General features: G+C 45.9%; 1 protein-coding gene across 1 annotated transcript in view; it reads left to right on the forward strand.

Annotated features, from left to right (window-relative positions):
* Positions 1–1,708: 1,708 nt before the first annotated feature.
* Slc24a3 (solute carrier family 24 member 3) overlaps positions 1,709–16,423 on the forward strand; it is a 142,953-nt gene continuing 128,238 nt past the window's right edge. Inside the window, exons 1-5 of the mRNA XM_051144931.1 lie at positions 1,709–1,777; positions 2,242–2,316; positions 6,424–6,484; positions 7,792–7,911; positions 8,219–8,322. Coding sequence (XP_051000888.1) covers positions 1,709–1,777; positions 2,242–2,316; positions 6,424–6,484; positions 7,792–7,911; positions 8,219–8,322 — 429 coding nt within the window. The remainder of the gene's footprint in view (positions 1,778–2,241; positions 2,317–6,423; positions 6,485–7,791; positions 7,912–8,218; positions 8,323–16,423) is intronic.

Here is a 16,423-nt window from a genome sequence, read left to right on the forward strand (position 1 = left end):
CTAATGATTATAAAATACAGATCAATTCATTCTGATGAAGAAACATGGCTAGTTGACAGCATGACCAACTCATATGCAAATGTGCTTATATATGTGAGTTGGTCCACACATATATCTAAACAATTTAACAAAGGAAAGGCTTAATTTTTAACATTTTCATATAATAGTGCAGTGTAGATTGATTTGCTCATCACTAAATGTACATTTACACAATCGCTCTTGACAACACGGCACCAAACGATGAGTCGTAGTTGATCTAACCATCCCCTGTGGTGTACTTTGGTAGGTTTTGATAATTCAGCATAGTCTGCACATTGGGCACGTTATCTCTATGCTTTCATGTGATGTTTCTAAAGAATGGAGTATTACATTGTGCTTGACAATCCCCCTGTCCTGTGAGAGAGGATGAACACATACACATGGAGAAGATCAAGTGCACGCAAAGGGAAGCAGGGGGTTAAACTAGTGCACTGGCCAAGAGCCAATGACCTGAGATCATTTCCAGCTAGGACTGTAGCAAAGACCTCGGGAAAGAAAGTTGTAAGCAACAGAAACACCGCTAACAGCCTAAGTGCAAAAGACAAAGGGTTGGCTCATGAAATGGCAACATTCACTTCGTTTCACATGATGTTGGGGTGTATGTATGTGTGTGTGCGTGTGTGTGTGTATGCATCTGTGTGTCTGGGTGTGCATTTGTGTGTGCGTATCTGGGTGTGCATTTGTGTGTGTGTGTGTGTGTGTGTGTGTGTGTGTGTGTGTGTGTGTACATATGCCTCTTAGTTCAGCTTCTTAATGTGGTAGCACCATTGTCAGGCTCTCTGTATGACTGCTACTTCTGTCAGCCAGAGGCTTGAGGGGTATTTAAACCCTATTAATCTCTGCCTGGCCTTCAGCAGGCCTCCTGCGCACCTATCATTTTGTGATGAGAAATGGTGTGTTCTGGTGGCTGGCTTGGGTCTTAGGCTTATGCCCTGTGTGACTGGGGGTCTGTACTGTAAAGCAGAAATCAGTGGGACTATAAAAGAGAAGACAATAATAAATCTACTAGTGACAATGCTGGAAATTGGGCCAGCATTGGTAAACACTTTAGGCTAAAAATACTGGAAAATTCCAAATAAACCTGACCCAGCAATGTTGCCAGTATGCTATGAAGTCCAAAGGCATGGTGGGTTAATACTATATGATTCCTGGCTCCATGATGTTGTTGAGGACTCGGCTGTTTCCCAGTCAGAGTCAACTTCACCCATCCAAGAATCCCACGCTTCCTATCCACAGCGAGCAACAGAGAGTGAGAAATGTCCCTCTTTGGAAAGTTGATAACTCTTTCCTTGTATCTGATTGGGTGGGCCAAAGTCACGTGCCTACCTCTGAACCAATAGCCATCGCTACTAGGAATTCCACACATTGATTGTTCAATCCACACGTAATCCTGGAGAAAGGGTGAGACATCTTCCACCCAAGGCACTGTGAATATGTGAAGGTGCTGGGGTCCCCCCAAGAAGTGATAGGTTTGTGGTGGGCAGTCAGTCAACACTGGAATCCAAACAAATGCTCATTCTTCAAGATGATACCTTGAATAAGGGGAAAGAAAATCTCTGCCTAGAAAATGAGATTCTAGGAATGCCCTAGTGATAGCTGACCACAACGTGGAAGCAAGTTTGCACAGGCGAGCCTGCAGGGACCGGGCATTAAGTAACCTCAGTGGGACATGGGCAACTACCGATGCTTTCAGGCCAGCCTTGGGATGACTTCTGAGAATGCAACAGTGATCACAAGAGTAACTTCATATCCCCATCAACTCCTGGTGGTGGAAAGCGGCAACAGACTAACGGACTTACCTGTAATATGCCCCCTAAAAAAGCAAGCTAGAGGATAGAGAGGAAGAGATGGGCAGGGAGACAGGTTGGTATTTGAAAAGCACAGTGGAGTGACACAATGGCGTTCCTCAAGGGGAAGAGTATTCTGGGCAGATGAAACAAGCACAGCATTCCTGAAGCTGGTGCCCGTGGTCTGCTTTGGGTTTTAGAAGTGGAACAAGAGGCAATCAGCAGGTAGTGAGGTCAAAGACGAATCTACAGCAAGGCCATGGGTCTTTCAGGAATTGCAAAGATTTTGTACTTACTCTGAATACAAAGTTAAAATTATGATAAACAGATGATCTTACCCAAAGCAGAAAATTATCAACCCCTTTATTCTTGGCTCTGCCTGATGCTTCGCCCTTTCTCGCCTCTTTTCTTCCAGGCCATGTACATGTTCTATGCGTTGGCCATCGTGTGCGACGACTTCTTCGTCCCGTCCTTGGAAAAGATCTGTGAGGTATGTGGGGGCCATTTCCAGTGTGCTCGAGAGAGGCCTGGGGTGGGGACTGTCCTGCATGATCTAGCCTCATCTCCATGGTCCTGGAGAGTCTTATATGTAAGCACCTACATGCCTGAGCGAGGGCTCAGGCAGGCATGTATAACATTTCAGAACCCGGTGGGTGGTTCAGCTTCTTTCCCCACTGCATCTGTCGGTACTGCTAGTGTGTCCATGGGATGATTCTGGATTGTCTTGTATCAATATAACTCATGAATGGTCCAGCACACAAAATGTGTGTAGTAAGGTGCCGCGTTTAGGAACAACCCACACGGATCCTCCTGTGTACTTTACTATCATGATGTAAGTCCTTTGGAGACAGATGCTGCTGTGTGTTGTTTAGGTACTAATGACAAGACCAAAGCTGTGTGTTCCCTGCAGATGTCGACAGTTTTCAGACAATCCTGATCCCCTGTATGTTTAATCTGCAGTCGGCACCCCAGGCGTGGGGGCCATCTGTGCTTTGTGCTCTGCTCACCGCCACCGCCCCATTTTTTTTCAATCCTGCTGCTTCTGGCTTCCTGTCATTCCATCCGTCATTTCTTCCCTCTGGGGTCCTGTTAGGCTAAGGTTCTACCACCACCACAGGCTTCCCTCACATTCTTTGTACTCTCGGTGGAAGCCTGGCAGGCTCTGGGAACTAGGCAAAGGATTTACACATCGCATACATTATCACAGCCAATGCCAGGCTGAACAGCAAATTAAAAAATACGTTCAGAGGTCAGCAAGATGGCTCAGAGGGTAAAAGCACTGGCCACCAAGCCTAACGACCTGAATTCAGCCCTCAAGTCTCACATGGTGGAAGCTGTCCTCTGACCTCTACATATGTGCCCTTGGCATCTTCACCTACGAATAGGCACACACACATGCACACGCACCCACACACACAATAAATAAATAAACCTAGAAAGGTTTCTTTAATGCTCACCCTCTCTAGAAGCTTCCGTTCTCTCATCACTTTCATCTTGCGGTCTGTCCTGAAGTGTGTTTTCCTTACATGCAAGCTTCGCATTTTGTTTTGTCTACTGTTTTTAATTCCGCATTTGAGCTTTCAGAAGGCAGCTCCCCCAGACACCTCTCCCACCTGAAAGTCCAGCAGCCATCAAGCCATGTGTCCCCTTCTTGCTCTACCCACAGTCTCTGACTCAGTAGGTCCCAAAGACCAATGGAGAAGGCAGTCAGAATCTGTTTGGAATTGGGTCTCAGAGTACGCTGAGGGTGCTGGTCTGGACACCTCACTGGGAAGATTATTAGCCTAGGTAGATTCTTCCAAGCCCTGGAAGCTTGTTTTTGTACTTAGAAATAAACAGTCATTGCACAGTAACCTCTAGAAAGGCCATAGAAGCATGCTCCTCTTTACAGTGACAGTAGGTTAGGGAGAACAAGGTGGCATCTGCAGTGCACAGTGCTCTAGTGGGGACACGTTTGTCACAGCGATCCAGCCTAGGAACAGGCTCACCTTACGTCAAAGACAAGGAAGTGCTCAGCCCTCAGTAAGGGGCATTTGTGACCCTTCAATGCCCACAGCAGGTTACTTCTAAGTCCTGGGCTGTTCAACTCCCTTCTTAGACTGGTGGAAGACGGTGAGGTTTAAACCATGTCTGGACAATGCCTAGCGCAATGTCAGTGTTATGTAACTACTGGTCAAAGGATAAGTTTGAGAGAGAAATGATGAAGAAAAGTTTGTGCTGTGCATGTTTACTACGGATACAGGTTTGCTTTGGGTTTTTTCCTGAGTATTTTCTGTCTGAGTTTACTTGAGTCAGTAGCTGAGGAGGTGCACAGAGCCCACTCGCCACCTCTCAGTACTTTACTCTTTTGCAAAACAAAGTTGCACGGCCTCTTCCCACGTGACATTTTTGTCGCCAACAACAAAGATATGTATTATGTCCTAGATACAGAAATACAGATATCAACATGTGCCCTCCATTGACAAAGCGCATAGAACATTTGAGACCATTCATGTCCTTCTAGGGAAAAAAGCAACCAAGTAGCTGGCAGAACAGAAAAGGGTGGAGTGAGCCTTTAACAAAAAGTTAAGAAGGAAAGAAAGTGTTGAATGGAATAAAGATGCTGTTTTTCCTGGGTCTCTGGGGTACAGACAACTGCCTGCATAGCTAAGTCAGTGCGGTGTGAATGTACCCATCCATCTTCTCTTTAATGGCGTGCAAGACTCCGCCGGGTGACCACAATGAGCTCCTCTCTAGGAATCCAAGAGAAACCAAGGCTCAGAGACTTGGAGCATCCTGCCCCAAGTCACAGGGCTGCTTAGGAGTGGAGTCATGACCTGAGCCCAGGGCAATCTGAGCTTACTGCTGGGTCCTCTTCAAACCAGTCAGTCGCAACTCTACAACAGGTTTTGTCAAAACTGGCTCTACCTCTAGGGTCCGCAGCTATCCAGAGAGGAAGAAAGCAGATGAGGAGCCTCCCTTCCCAGAATTCTCCCTGTTCCCAACCAAGTCCAGTTTCAGGAGCAAAATGAATTACAAGCAAGCATGTCATGCCACATGCCTGTCTCTGGGAGTGCAGCTCCATGTGCTTAAAGCCCTCCTAATGGCTGAGCTAATGGTGTGTCTGTAGAAATGAGTAGGATGAAACAGAGTTTCCCATGTTTGTGTCTTTTCTGAGAGCCTGTGGTCCGCACTCCCTGGAGTTCCATTCTTTCACAGGATGGGAGGGCCGTGATGCGGGACCACCCTTCAAGGCCCAGCAGGGCTTCCTAGCCAGGGACTCTCCATACCACCTTTGCTTTCACCTCTTTGTAGAGAGGTGATGCTGATGCTGATGCTCAGGGTTTTCTCCCAGTTTAACTCAGAGGCTAAGCCACAGATGCTCCAAGGCACGTTGTTTGGACGTTGGTGACAATGATTCTAGAAAGAAATCCACATTGCTGCACAATAGATCATAGCTTAGGATGGGGGTTGATTCAAGCCAGGAAAAGTGTTGGGCAGGAAAGAAAAAGGAGTGCTAATACGGTGACGCAGTGCTCCAGCAATGGGTCGGGTAAGCCACTGGATTTTAGACAGCTCTGAAGTTACACCACGGAACATACAAAGGTGTTAGAGTGCTGAGAAGTTCTTTGCCTGCAGTGGATAGATAGACTCGGATCTGCTTTGCTGAAGCAAAGAGAGAGAGGGGTGTTTCCAAATTAGCCAGCAAGCAAAGACTCAGCGAGGGGAGGAACACGCCATTCCTGGTCTTGAGGTAGCAGCCTTAGCCAGAAGCTTGCACATAAGTGATGCCATCAGACAGCAGGAGTAGGAAGGCTTTCAGGCCATGTGCAAGCTGCAGAAGCTGCAGTGGGGTCTCCTGAGCTGTGGGCGAGGGGCATGGGCCAATATAAGTAGTGTAAACACTGAGCTAGGCTCTGCCCCAGCCGAGCTATGTGCCAAAGGCTGGGAAGGAAACCAGAGAACGCACAGCCTAGCCCTGGCCATGCACGGGTTTGTGGACCACTGAGCAAAATGAAGTATTCCACTTTCTCTATGCCTGTTTCACATCTAAGCATTCAACCTTCGATCAAACTTTTTTTTTTTTTAAGTTGCATCAGTATGGGACAGATATAGACTTTCTTCCTTGCCTTTATGTCCTGGACAATACAGGCTGTTTTTTTGTTTGTTTGTTTTGTTTGTTTTTTTGTGGTTTTTTTTTTTTTTTTTTTGCATGACATTTACATTATATCAGGGATTATTAGCAATCTAGTGATGATTTGTAATACACGGGGGAGATATGTATCCGTTATATGTAATCACAGCACTATTTTATATGAGATTTGAACAATGCTTGGATTTGGGTGGCTGGGTCTTTGGGGGAAGGAAGGTTTCCTGGAATGAATCCCCACTGAACTCAAAGGCTGACTGTATTCGCAGGAGGCTGGATACACCCAGTAGGGGCATGGTGCAGAGAGAAGGGAGCAAGTGATGAGTTCTGCCGTGGTACCACAGCAGGGCTGTGTGGAGGGAGGGGCCAAAGAAGCCATGTCTGCAGCAATGAGCCTTGTCGGCAAAGAGTTTCAGGAAAAGATACGGAATGAACCGAAATGGGAGCAACAGGGCGTGTTGTTCATAGGGAGCGCAGGGTGTCCGCCGTGATGAGGGGACGCAGGAGTTGTTCTGTTCTCAGAATGAAGGTAAGGAAGAGTCTCCCTGCCCTGCCCTGCCACCCATCATAGCGCCTAGCGATGCAGAGGCAAGAGAGCCTCTTGTGCCGAGTGATTCTAAGAGTCCAGTGAGGTATTACTAGGCCAGAGTAAATTAAGCATGAAGGAGGGAGGAGAGGAAGGAGATCTGGAAGCAAGAGTGAAACAGGACCTAAGGCCAAGCTTCACAAGCCGCAGCTAACCCCAGCACATAGAGCTCAGAACAGAAGGGCAGCAACTCAAAGCTTTCTTGGAAGCTGAGCTTACGAGACGCCTGGCTCCAGAGTCAAGTTGCCTTCTGGCCATCCCCACCCTTTGAGACGCGAGTGCTGGGGCTTCCCCACCAGCTTTTAGTGTTGAGATACCATCTCGGGGTCTCCTCAGTACCCCATGTGAACTTTAACTGTGAGTGCAGAGCCAAAGGAACCCAGGATCCTGAAGAGAGTGCCACTATCAGAGGCTCCTCCAAGGCCACACTGCCTCTCTGTGGCCAAGAAGGGAAGTGCAGCCACTGGTGTTCTGAGAAGTGGAAACTGGGAAGTCTCTGCCCTGGAGCCAGAAGGGAACTTACCCACACTGGCAGCTTACTTTGGAATGCCAGAAAGCTAAACACACCAGCTAGCTTCTAAAGTGCATTCATCTTGTGTTGTTGAAAATCACCTTCCGGTTTAACAAACAGGGTGACTTGAGGAATGAGGAGTTGTCCTCAAAGATCTGGGGCTGCTATTTTCCCCTCAGCCTCAAGTTTTCTCTCCTGCTGCGCCACTCAGTGTTTGAAGGTCAAGGGTTCGGACTGTCCTTCAGGTGGGTGACTCCACGGACACATTTAGAGCCTTGAAACCTGGCTCGTGTGAGGTTATTCAAAGCACGATAACAGCCATGGTGTTTGCAAACAACTCTGGGTTTTCCACATCTCTTCTAAAATCAGAGTGTCTACCAACTCCTAGGGAGCTGAGCAGAGCTGTCATTAGAAAGGAAATGACTATGCAATACTGTCCCCCCAACACTGTCCCCCAACACTGTCCATGGTGTGCTCAGCTCACCACTCCATCCTCCTGGTTATTGTCACAACAGCCCCTGGCTACATTTGGGTCATGGACGCCTAAATCTTCTGTAGAGCTATTGGCTAATGGCGTCTTGTAGTCCCTGCTGGTCCTGCAAGTGAGGTGACCATAAAGCAGGAGCTGCCAGTGTGAGAGACTGAACCCAGCCCACGGGGCCTTCTGCAGTCCTGGTGCTGCCTTTCTCAAGGCATGGGGCCTCAGGCCCCGCAGTCCCACATCTTCCCAGTTGAAATCCCAACTCACCTGTCTTGTCTTTGTTCCTTGTGCAGCGTCTCCACCTCAGTGAAGATGTAGCGGGAGCCACATTCATGGCAGCAGGCAGCTCAGCCCCAGAGCTGTTCACATCGGTCATAGGTAGGTGACACTGGGAGGATGGCTCGGCCCTTCCCTGTATGAGAGAAAAGGGCTCCGGGGAAGATGGGCCTCAAATGTGGCTTGTCCGCCACTGGCAAAATATTAAGTTCATAATCCCAGCAGATCCTCCCATAGCTCTGCTGCGGTCTTTTCCTAGACCCAGGGCCTCTGGGTTCAAATCTCCCTCTAAAACTTGACTGTTTCCTCTGCGTCCTAGGCATAGTCTAGAACTAGGAAATGTCCCTCAGGTCCCTCTTGGAATGCAGCTGGACCACTATAGCCAGACTGGTTCTGGTCTGTGTTTCAGGAGTCTTCATCACGAAGGGCGATGTGGGAGTTGGCACCATCGTGGGCTCTGCTGTGTTCAACATCCTGTGTATCATTGGTGTCTGTGGGCTCTTTGCGGGGCAGGTAAGACTGATGGCTTCTTTGTGGTGGTTGCACGTGACATGTGGAGAAGATGGAATGTACGGAGCTGAGGCAGGAGATTGTCCTAAAGGAACTCACCTGCACTGGGGCATTGGACAGTGTGATTGAAGGTCCCCATCAGAGGCCTGAAGCCCCTGTTAGCTGGCTTCCAGGTTGATGGAATACAGATCCCTCAGTCCACATAGGGAACTAACCAACCTGACAATGTTAACTGAGAACTTGAAAATTAACCCCCCACCCACACCTCATTTTGAGAGCTGCCGATCTGCACTAGAATGTGTGATGATTGCCTAAGAGGAAGTCAGATAAATGAAAAAGAGAAGAAAAGAGGCCAAAAAAAAAATTCTACTTAAAAGAATTCATAGTTTTCACAGTTCAGGATGTTACCTTTCTTCCTGCAGGCTGGAGCTTTTGTAGTCTAGAGGGACCTCAAAGTCCTGGGTTATCCTAAGGAGACTATTTTAATTACAGGGGGTGTATCCTGGGGGGACACTGTGCTTTATGAATGTTGGTGTCTCTTGAATAGTCTCAGTAATTTTCTCAGAAGACACCAGAGTGTGAGGCTACTGGGCAGCCAATGTCAGAGAGCCTGGAGGTTCTCAGGACATGAAGTTCCCCTGAGCTCTCACATCCTAGCTTCCTCCCCACTCCCTGGAGATGAGACCTTCAGTCCTCCGCCTAAACACCCAAGACTCAGTATCGCCTCCACAACCCACTTCTGATATTCCAGAGGTGACTGCACTTACAATATTGAGAGACCTGGGAATCTACTTCATCTGATCAGGGACCTCAGCGTGGTCTGAACTGTGCTGGAAGTGGCTGATTTATACAAAATGCTAAGACAGATCCTGGTGACCTTCTCCCTCATGTGTCAGGCCATGTGTCTCCCAGAAGCTGCTGAGCAAGCATGCCTGAGATCCATCTCTCAAATGCACACTAAAGAGTTCCTTCCCATAGAACTCACTCCTATTCTCTGTGCCACACCTTCCCCCTTTTTTTGGCTTTGGTTTTTCAAGACAGGGTTTCTCTGTGTAGACTTGGCTGTCCTCAACTCTCTTTGTAGACCAGGCTGGCCTCAAACTCACAAAGATCCACCTGCCTCTGCCTCCCGAGTGCTGGGATCACAGGGATGCGCCATCATACTCAGCTGCTGTGGCCCATTTTTAATGCCCCTATCTCCATGCCAACTGATTTGTCCTCTCTGCCTGCTGTGTTTGTTCCTTCCAAGTGACAGGCAGAGGGAACATCAGCTCCAGGGCTCCCTGGTGGGCAGGCTATCTCTGATAAGAAAGTCCTGCTCAGATGCTTAGTCCATGATGACTGAGGGCTGTCTCATTCAGTAGATTGATCAGTTTTCTGCTTTCTTGATGACCCACTGTGTTAAGTGGGCCCACACTGTAGTGTTCTTGAGTTCTCCTAGGTAGGTAGGTAGTGCCAAAAGAATCAGCTTCACGCCTGACTTTACTGCGCTACTCTCCCATGGCTCTACCCAGTCTGACCGACTCATCGTTGCCTCCCAGAGATGAATAGTCACACAGGCGGAAGCTGTTGCTGTTAGCACTTTCTTAATTAGCATTGTCACCATTAGCTGTATGATTATTAGCCTAGCCGTTATTAGTGTTGTCACTGGTTCATTAGTCATTTGTACCTGCAGCTTGATTCTGAAGCAAGCCCGAAGGGGAAGAGATAATGTAAAGAAATGAAGCAAATGACTGGGTGGTGTCTACTCCATGCCACACAGCTAATTACTTATGAAATGGCTGCAGTGTGTTTGTGACGTGTAATTCATCAGCAGTGCCGCTCATCACAAGCTTGGCTAGAACACCTGCTCATGGCTTCTGCACAGATTGTTGGCATCTGCCTCTCTCCCTTCTCCAGGCCTTTGCTGGCTGGTCTCACAGCTCCACATGACTGGAGAAAGGTAGCAATCAGAGCTGCGACTGGAAGCAGCCATTAGGGTGATCCTAGGTGTACCCTCCCATCAGGGTTACCCTAGGTGTACCCTCCCACCTTTTTCTTTTTTTTAATCCTGTGCCTACTTGGAGCTTTCCAAAGCCATCCACATGTCATTTTTGTAGATTCCCTCACATCTTTGCAGGAGACATAGTATTGTATTTTGGGAGGAACACGGGCCAAAGAATTAGATTGACCTCGCATCGCATCTTTACTCTGCTGTATGCTGGCTGAGGATTTTGGAGAAGTTGTTTCAGCTACTGAAGCCTTCTCCTTCTCCTCTGTAGAGGAGTGTAAGCATAGTGCACAACATGGCCATGGTGACGAGACCTATCATGTTTAGCACTAATAATAGCACTTGGTCTACAAGGAAAGTCAAAACAAGTTAAACACTTTCATCAAATCACGGCATACTCATCTTGAGGTCCGCACTACCAGATTACACCCTAGGTCTTTGGAAAAGTTTGGCCCCTCGGCTGATGGAACAACTGACAAGGGTGTTTATGGCCCCCATCAGAGACACAATGGGGAGTGGAGAGAACAGGTCTTGTACATGAGAACAAAATGACACGTTAACATAATGAGATCAGCAGACTGGTGCTTGGCGCTAGGTAATCCCAGGAGTGGTAGAAAAAAGCAACCAGCAAGAAGCGAGAGTTGTCCAGCCTCAAAGGTGGGGCAGGGGGGAGAGGGGCACATTCCTAGACGGCAGAGCGGGTGCCATGAATGTCACAGCAAAGGATAGAAATTGGGAAGTGAGTGATCAATAAATTTAATCAAGGGTCCCACTTAGCATTATTATTGAAGTTATTCTGCACTTTCACTTGGCTGGGAGAATTTCAGCAAGCATCCATGGGCCTCTCTGTCTCTGATGCATGTCAGCAGGGGGGGCACTACATGAGGAAGTCTGTCACCCATCTACAACTAAAGTAACTAAACTGTAAGGTTTGAGTTCCTGTCTCAATTAGGAGTTTTGATGAATTCGGGATAATTGAACGTCTGCCGTATTTGCAGTTTGCAAGCATACCCGGTGCCTCAGTGTTCACCTGAGGTGCTTTGTGGAGGTTTTATGGGTCAGGAGGAAATTGCTTATTAGAAAGTGTTTTGGAGAGAGAGGTCCTGGGTACCCCACAAGACATTTACAGAGCTATGGTCCTCCCAGTTTTTCCTTAAGGGTAAAGAAGAATAACAATAAAGTGAAAATATCCAGGTCTTGACGCAAGCTTCTAATATAATTTGCATATTGCATTAAAAGGACTTCATGCCAATTTTGTAAAACAATGTGCGTATGATTTTAAATCCACCATTCAGAGCATGTTAAGCTTTAAATACATAACTACAAACAGAGAGTAAACAGTTTAACTGTATCCCAGATTAGGACTTTCATATTCTGGTTATTACAGGCTGGCAGATGGCTCCGCTTTGTTATAAAAGCTCCCACATTGGCTCCTGGCATCCTTATAATGTCCCTGATGTTCTCTGGCGAGGTCCATCTAATCTTGGCTAGATTTGCCTTTCTTCAAATAGCACCCTGTCTGAGCTGGCTCATTTACACAAACAGAGCAGCACCAAGAGGTTACACATCCGAGCTGAAGCTTGCCTGCATCTGAATATCCCAAGGAGAAGACTCTAGGCAAGGAGTCAAGTGCACGCAGTTAATTTGAAAGGTTGCCCCAGGGAACACTAGCAAGACGTTGAGGAGGTGAGACAGGAAAGAGAGAGCTGCAGACAAAAGCATTAATGAGCAAGTTATCGCTACTGCAACTGGGATTTGAGTCATCCGTGGGGACTGGTTTACAGGTGTTCATCTCACATAGAGGCCACCTTCACATTCCATTCCACCCTTTGTGGGAAACCTGAATCCCTCAGCATTGCAGCTGGTTGGGTGGCTGCAGTCAAGGTGGACATTGGAACCCAGGGAAACTCCCAGGCAAGAGGATGCAGGGGAAGTTGCCTGCTGGAAGGACCTGAAATGATAAAGGTGGAGAGATGGAAATGGGCCCAGAGAGTGTGTGCTGCCAACACAGACTAAGGCTTCAAAATGAGCCCGCTGTTTAGACCCCCATCTTCAACGCCACTAATGGATACAAGCATGAGGACCAGGTGGACTATTAAGAAATTATAAATATGAATCTATGCCTGGACAGTGCTTTGCCTAATGTGTGTGAGGCCCTGTGTCTGATCCCCAGTACTAAGCAAATAAAAATTTTATAAAGGTTTTAAAAGATTATTTAAATTTTTCATTTTCCCAAAGTGACTGACTGGTCCCATATATATGTGTGTGTGTGTGTGTGTATAGATATGTGTGTATATATATATATTCATATTGCTTCTTAATTGTTATCTCATCCCTTGTATCCTCCCATTCCTCCCTCCCTCCCTCTTTCCCCCTACTCCCCTCCCCTATGACTGTGACTGAGGGGGGCCTCTTCCCCCTATATATGCTCATAGGGTATCAAGTCTCTTCTTGGTAGTTTGCTATCCTTCCTCTGAGTGCCACCAGGCCTCTCCATCAAGAAGACGTGGTCAAATATGGGGTACCAGGGTTTGTGTGAAAGTCAGTCCCCACTCTCTACTCAACTGTGGAGAATGTCCTGTCTATTGGCTAGATCTGAGTAGGGGTTCAAAGTTTACTGCACGTATTGTCCTTGGTTGGTGCCATAGTTTGAGCAGGACCCCTGGGTCCAGATCTGCCCATCATAATATTCTTCTTGTGGGTTTCTAGAACTCTCTGGATCCTTATATTTCCCCATTCTCCCATGCTTCTCTCACCTAGAGTCCCAATAGGATGTCCTCCCCTCTGTCCCACTTTCCTGGTAAGTGAAGACTTTCATGGGACATGCCCCTTGGGCTAGTGTCCAAATATAAGTGAGTAAATATCATTTGAGTCTTTCTGCTTCTGGGTTAACTCACTCATGATCATTTCTAGTTCTATTCATTTGTCCACAAATTTCGGGAATTCCTTGTTTTTAATAGCTGAGTAGTATTCCGTAGTGTAAATGTACCACAGTTTCTTTATCCATTCTTCTACTGATGGACACTTAGGTTGTTTCCATGTTCTGGCTATTATGAATAAGGCTGCTATGAACATGGTTGAGCAAATGTTCTTGTTGTGTGCTGGAGCATCTTCTGGGTATATTCCAAGGAGTGGAATAGCTGGGTCTTGAGGAAGCCCTATTCCCAGTTTTCTGAGAGTACCAGATAGATTTCCAAAGTGGCTGTACTAGTTTGCATTCCCACCAGCAATGAAGGAGTGTTCCTCTTTCTCCACATCCTCGACAGTGTGTGGTGTCCGCTTGAATTTATCTTAGCCATTCTGATGAGTGTAAGATGGAATCTCAGAGTTGTTTTGATTTGCATTTGCCTGATAACTAAGGACATTGAGCATTTCTTTAAGTGTTTCTCAGCCATTCAATATTCCTCTGTTGGGAATTCTCTAGTTCTGAACCCCATTTCTCAATTGGGTTATTTGGTTTGGTGGTGTTTAATTTCTTGAGTTCTTTATATATTTTGGATATTAGACCTTTGTCAGATGTAGGGTTGGTGAAGATCTTTTCCCAGTCAGTAGGTTGTTGCTTTGTTCTGTTGACAGTGACTCCTGCCTTACAGAAGCTTCTCAGCCTCATGAGGTCCCATTTATTAATGGTTGACCTTCAGGCCTGGGCTGTTGGTGTTCTGCTCAGGAAGTCGCCTCCTGTGCCAATGTGTTCCAGGCTCTTCCCCACTTTTTCTTCTAGCTGATTTAGTGTCTTTGGTTTTATGTTAAGGTCTTTGATCCACTTGGACTTGAGTTTTGTGCATGGTGACAAATATGGGTCTGATTGCATTTTTTTACACGTAGACATCCAGTTAGACCAGCACCATTTGTTGAAGATGCTATCATTTTTCCATTGAATGGATTTGGCTTCTTTGTCAAAATTCAAGTGACCATATGTGTGTGGATTCATATCTGGGTCTTCAATTCGATTCCACTGATCAACCAGCCTGTTGCTGTGCCAGTACCATGCTGTTTTAATTACTATTGCTTTATAGTACAGTTTGAGATCAGGTATGGAGATTCCTCCAGAGCACCTTTTATTGTACAAGATTGTTTTAGTTATTCTGGGTTTTTTGTTTTCCATATGAAGTTGAGAATTGAACTTTCAATGTCTTTAAAAATTGTGTAGGTATTATGATAGGGATTGCATTGAATCTGTAGATTGCTTTTGGTAAGATGGCCATTTTTACTATGTTAATTCTCCCGATGCATGAACAAGGGAGATCATTCCATCTTCTCATGTCATCTTCAATCTCTTTCTTCAGAGTTCTGAAATTTTTTCCAAGCAAGTCCTTCACTTGGTTGGTTAGAGTTACTCCTAGATATTTTATATTGCTTGTGGCTAACATGAAGGGTGTAGTTTTCCTAATTTCTTCCTCTGCATGATTGTCATTTGTGTATAGGAAGGCTACAGACTTTTTTGAGTTTTGTATCCAGCTAATTTGCTGAAGGTGCTTATCAGCTGTAGGAGTTTTCTGGTGGAATTTTGGGGGTCACTTATGTACACTATCATATCATCTGCAAATAGGGATAATTTGACTTCCTCCTTTCCCATTTGAATCCCCTTGATCTCTTTTTGATGTCTTATTGCTTTAGATAGAACTTCAAGAACTATATTGAAGAGATATGGAGAGAGTGGGCAGCCTTGCCTTGTTCCCGATTTTAGAGGAATTTACTTGAGTATCTCTCCATTTAATTTTATGCTGGCCATTGGCTTGCTGTATATAGCCTTTATTATGTTGCGGTATGTGCCTTGTATCCCTGATCTCTCCAAAACTTTAAACATGAATGGTGTTGGATTTTATCAAATGCTTTCTCTGAATCTAAGGAGATGATCATGTGGTATTTTACTTTCAGTTTGTTTATATAGTGGATTACATTGATGGATTTCTATATATTAAACCATCCCTGCATGCCTGGAATGAAGCCTACCTGGTCATGGTGAATGATATCTTTTCTTTTTGAGACAGGGTTTTTCTGTGTAGCCTTGCCTGTCATGGACTCACTTTGTAGATCAGGCTGGCCTCAAACTCACAGAGATCCACCTGCCTCTGTCTCCCCGAGACCTGAGATTATAGGCGTGTGCCACTACATTTAGCTGACCCTGCTTTCAAGTATATCAGTGTAGTATAAATTTGCTGAAACCTTGATTCTCATACTATAATTGGTAAATTTGCATAAAAACTAGAAAAATGTTAGGATTTGCCAAAGTATGATATGCTTGCAGTGCTACTTATATTAAATAATATTTTAAAACATTATTTGTAATATGCAATTTTATGTTATTCCTTGTGTATCATTTTGGACCATGTTGTATAAATAATAATGGTGCGTGTGTGTGCACTTATGTATAATGTTTATGTGTTTGTGTGAGTGTGTACACATGTGTGTGAAGGTTCGGTGTATGTGGAAGCCAGGGGTCAACATGAGGGGTCTCAGTCACTCTCCACCTGACTCTCTCTCTGAACCCAGAGCTCATCAATTCAATGAGACTGTCTGCCTCTGCTCTCCTAATGCTGAGGTTACAGATGTGTGCTGCTGCATACAGTCACTGCCCAAACTCAGGCCCTCATGCTTGTGAGGGGGCCCTTTTGCAGCCAACCTATCTCCTCAGCCCAAACAATAAAGTATTTAAAGTAAACAAAGATATACACAGCTTGTACTGTAACCTCTGGGAGAGAAAAGTACAAATTAATACTGACTGATAGTTAATTGTGCCCGAGGTTGTAGCTTTATTAAACAGAAAACCTTTCATTTAAACTGCATGCTTCACAACTCATATTTAAAAAAAAAAAATCCTAAGATTAGGGCAGGCGGGGGGGAATAGCTGCCATTCAATAAGCTTATTCAGAAAACACCACACCCAACAGTGTTCTGTGAGTATTTGTGTAGATGTCCCCACTGAGTCTTAAGGTACAAGATAGTATTATCCTTATCAACAGGCTAGGAACTGAACCCTAGAAGCATGGACGAAGAGGTCTATTGGGTAGTTAAGACTAGACTGGCTATACCTACTGACTGCTTTATCCATGTGGGGAGCCCCTGATTATAAAGCCTCCGTGCATAAGTATTGTACTCTTGCTTTACTAGGCT

Source organism: Acomys russatus, chromosome 4 (genome assembly GCF_903995435.1).
Source record: "Acomys russatus chromosome 4, mAcoRus1.1, whole genome shotgun sequence".
Classification (NCBI taxonomy): Eukaryota; Metazoa; Chordata; class Mammalia; order Rodentia; family Muridae; genus Acomys; species Acomys russatus.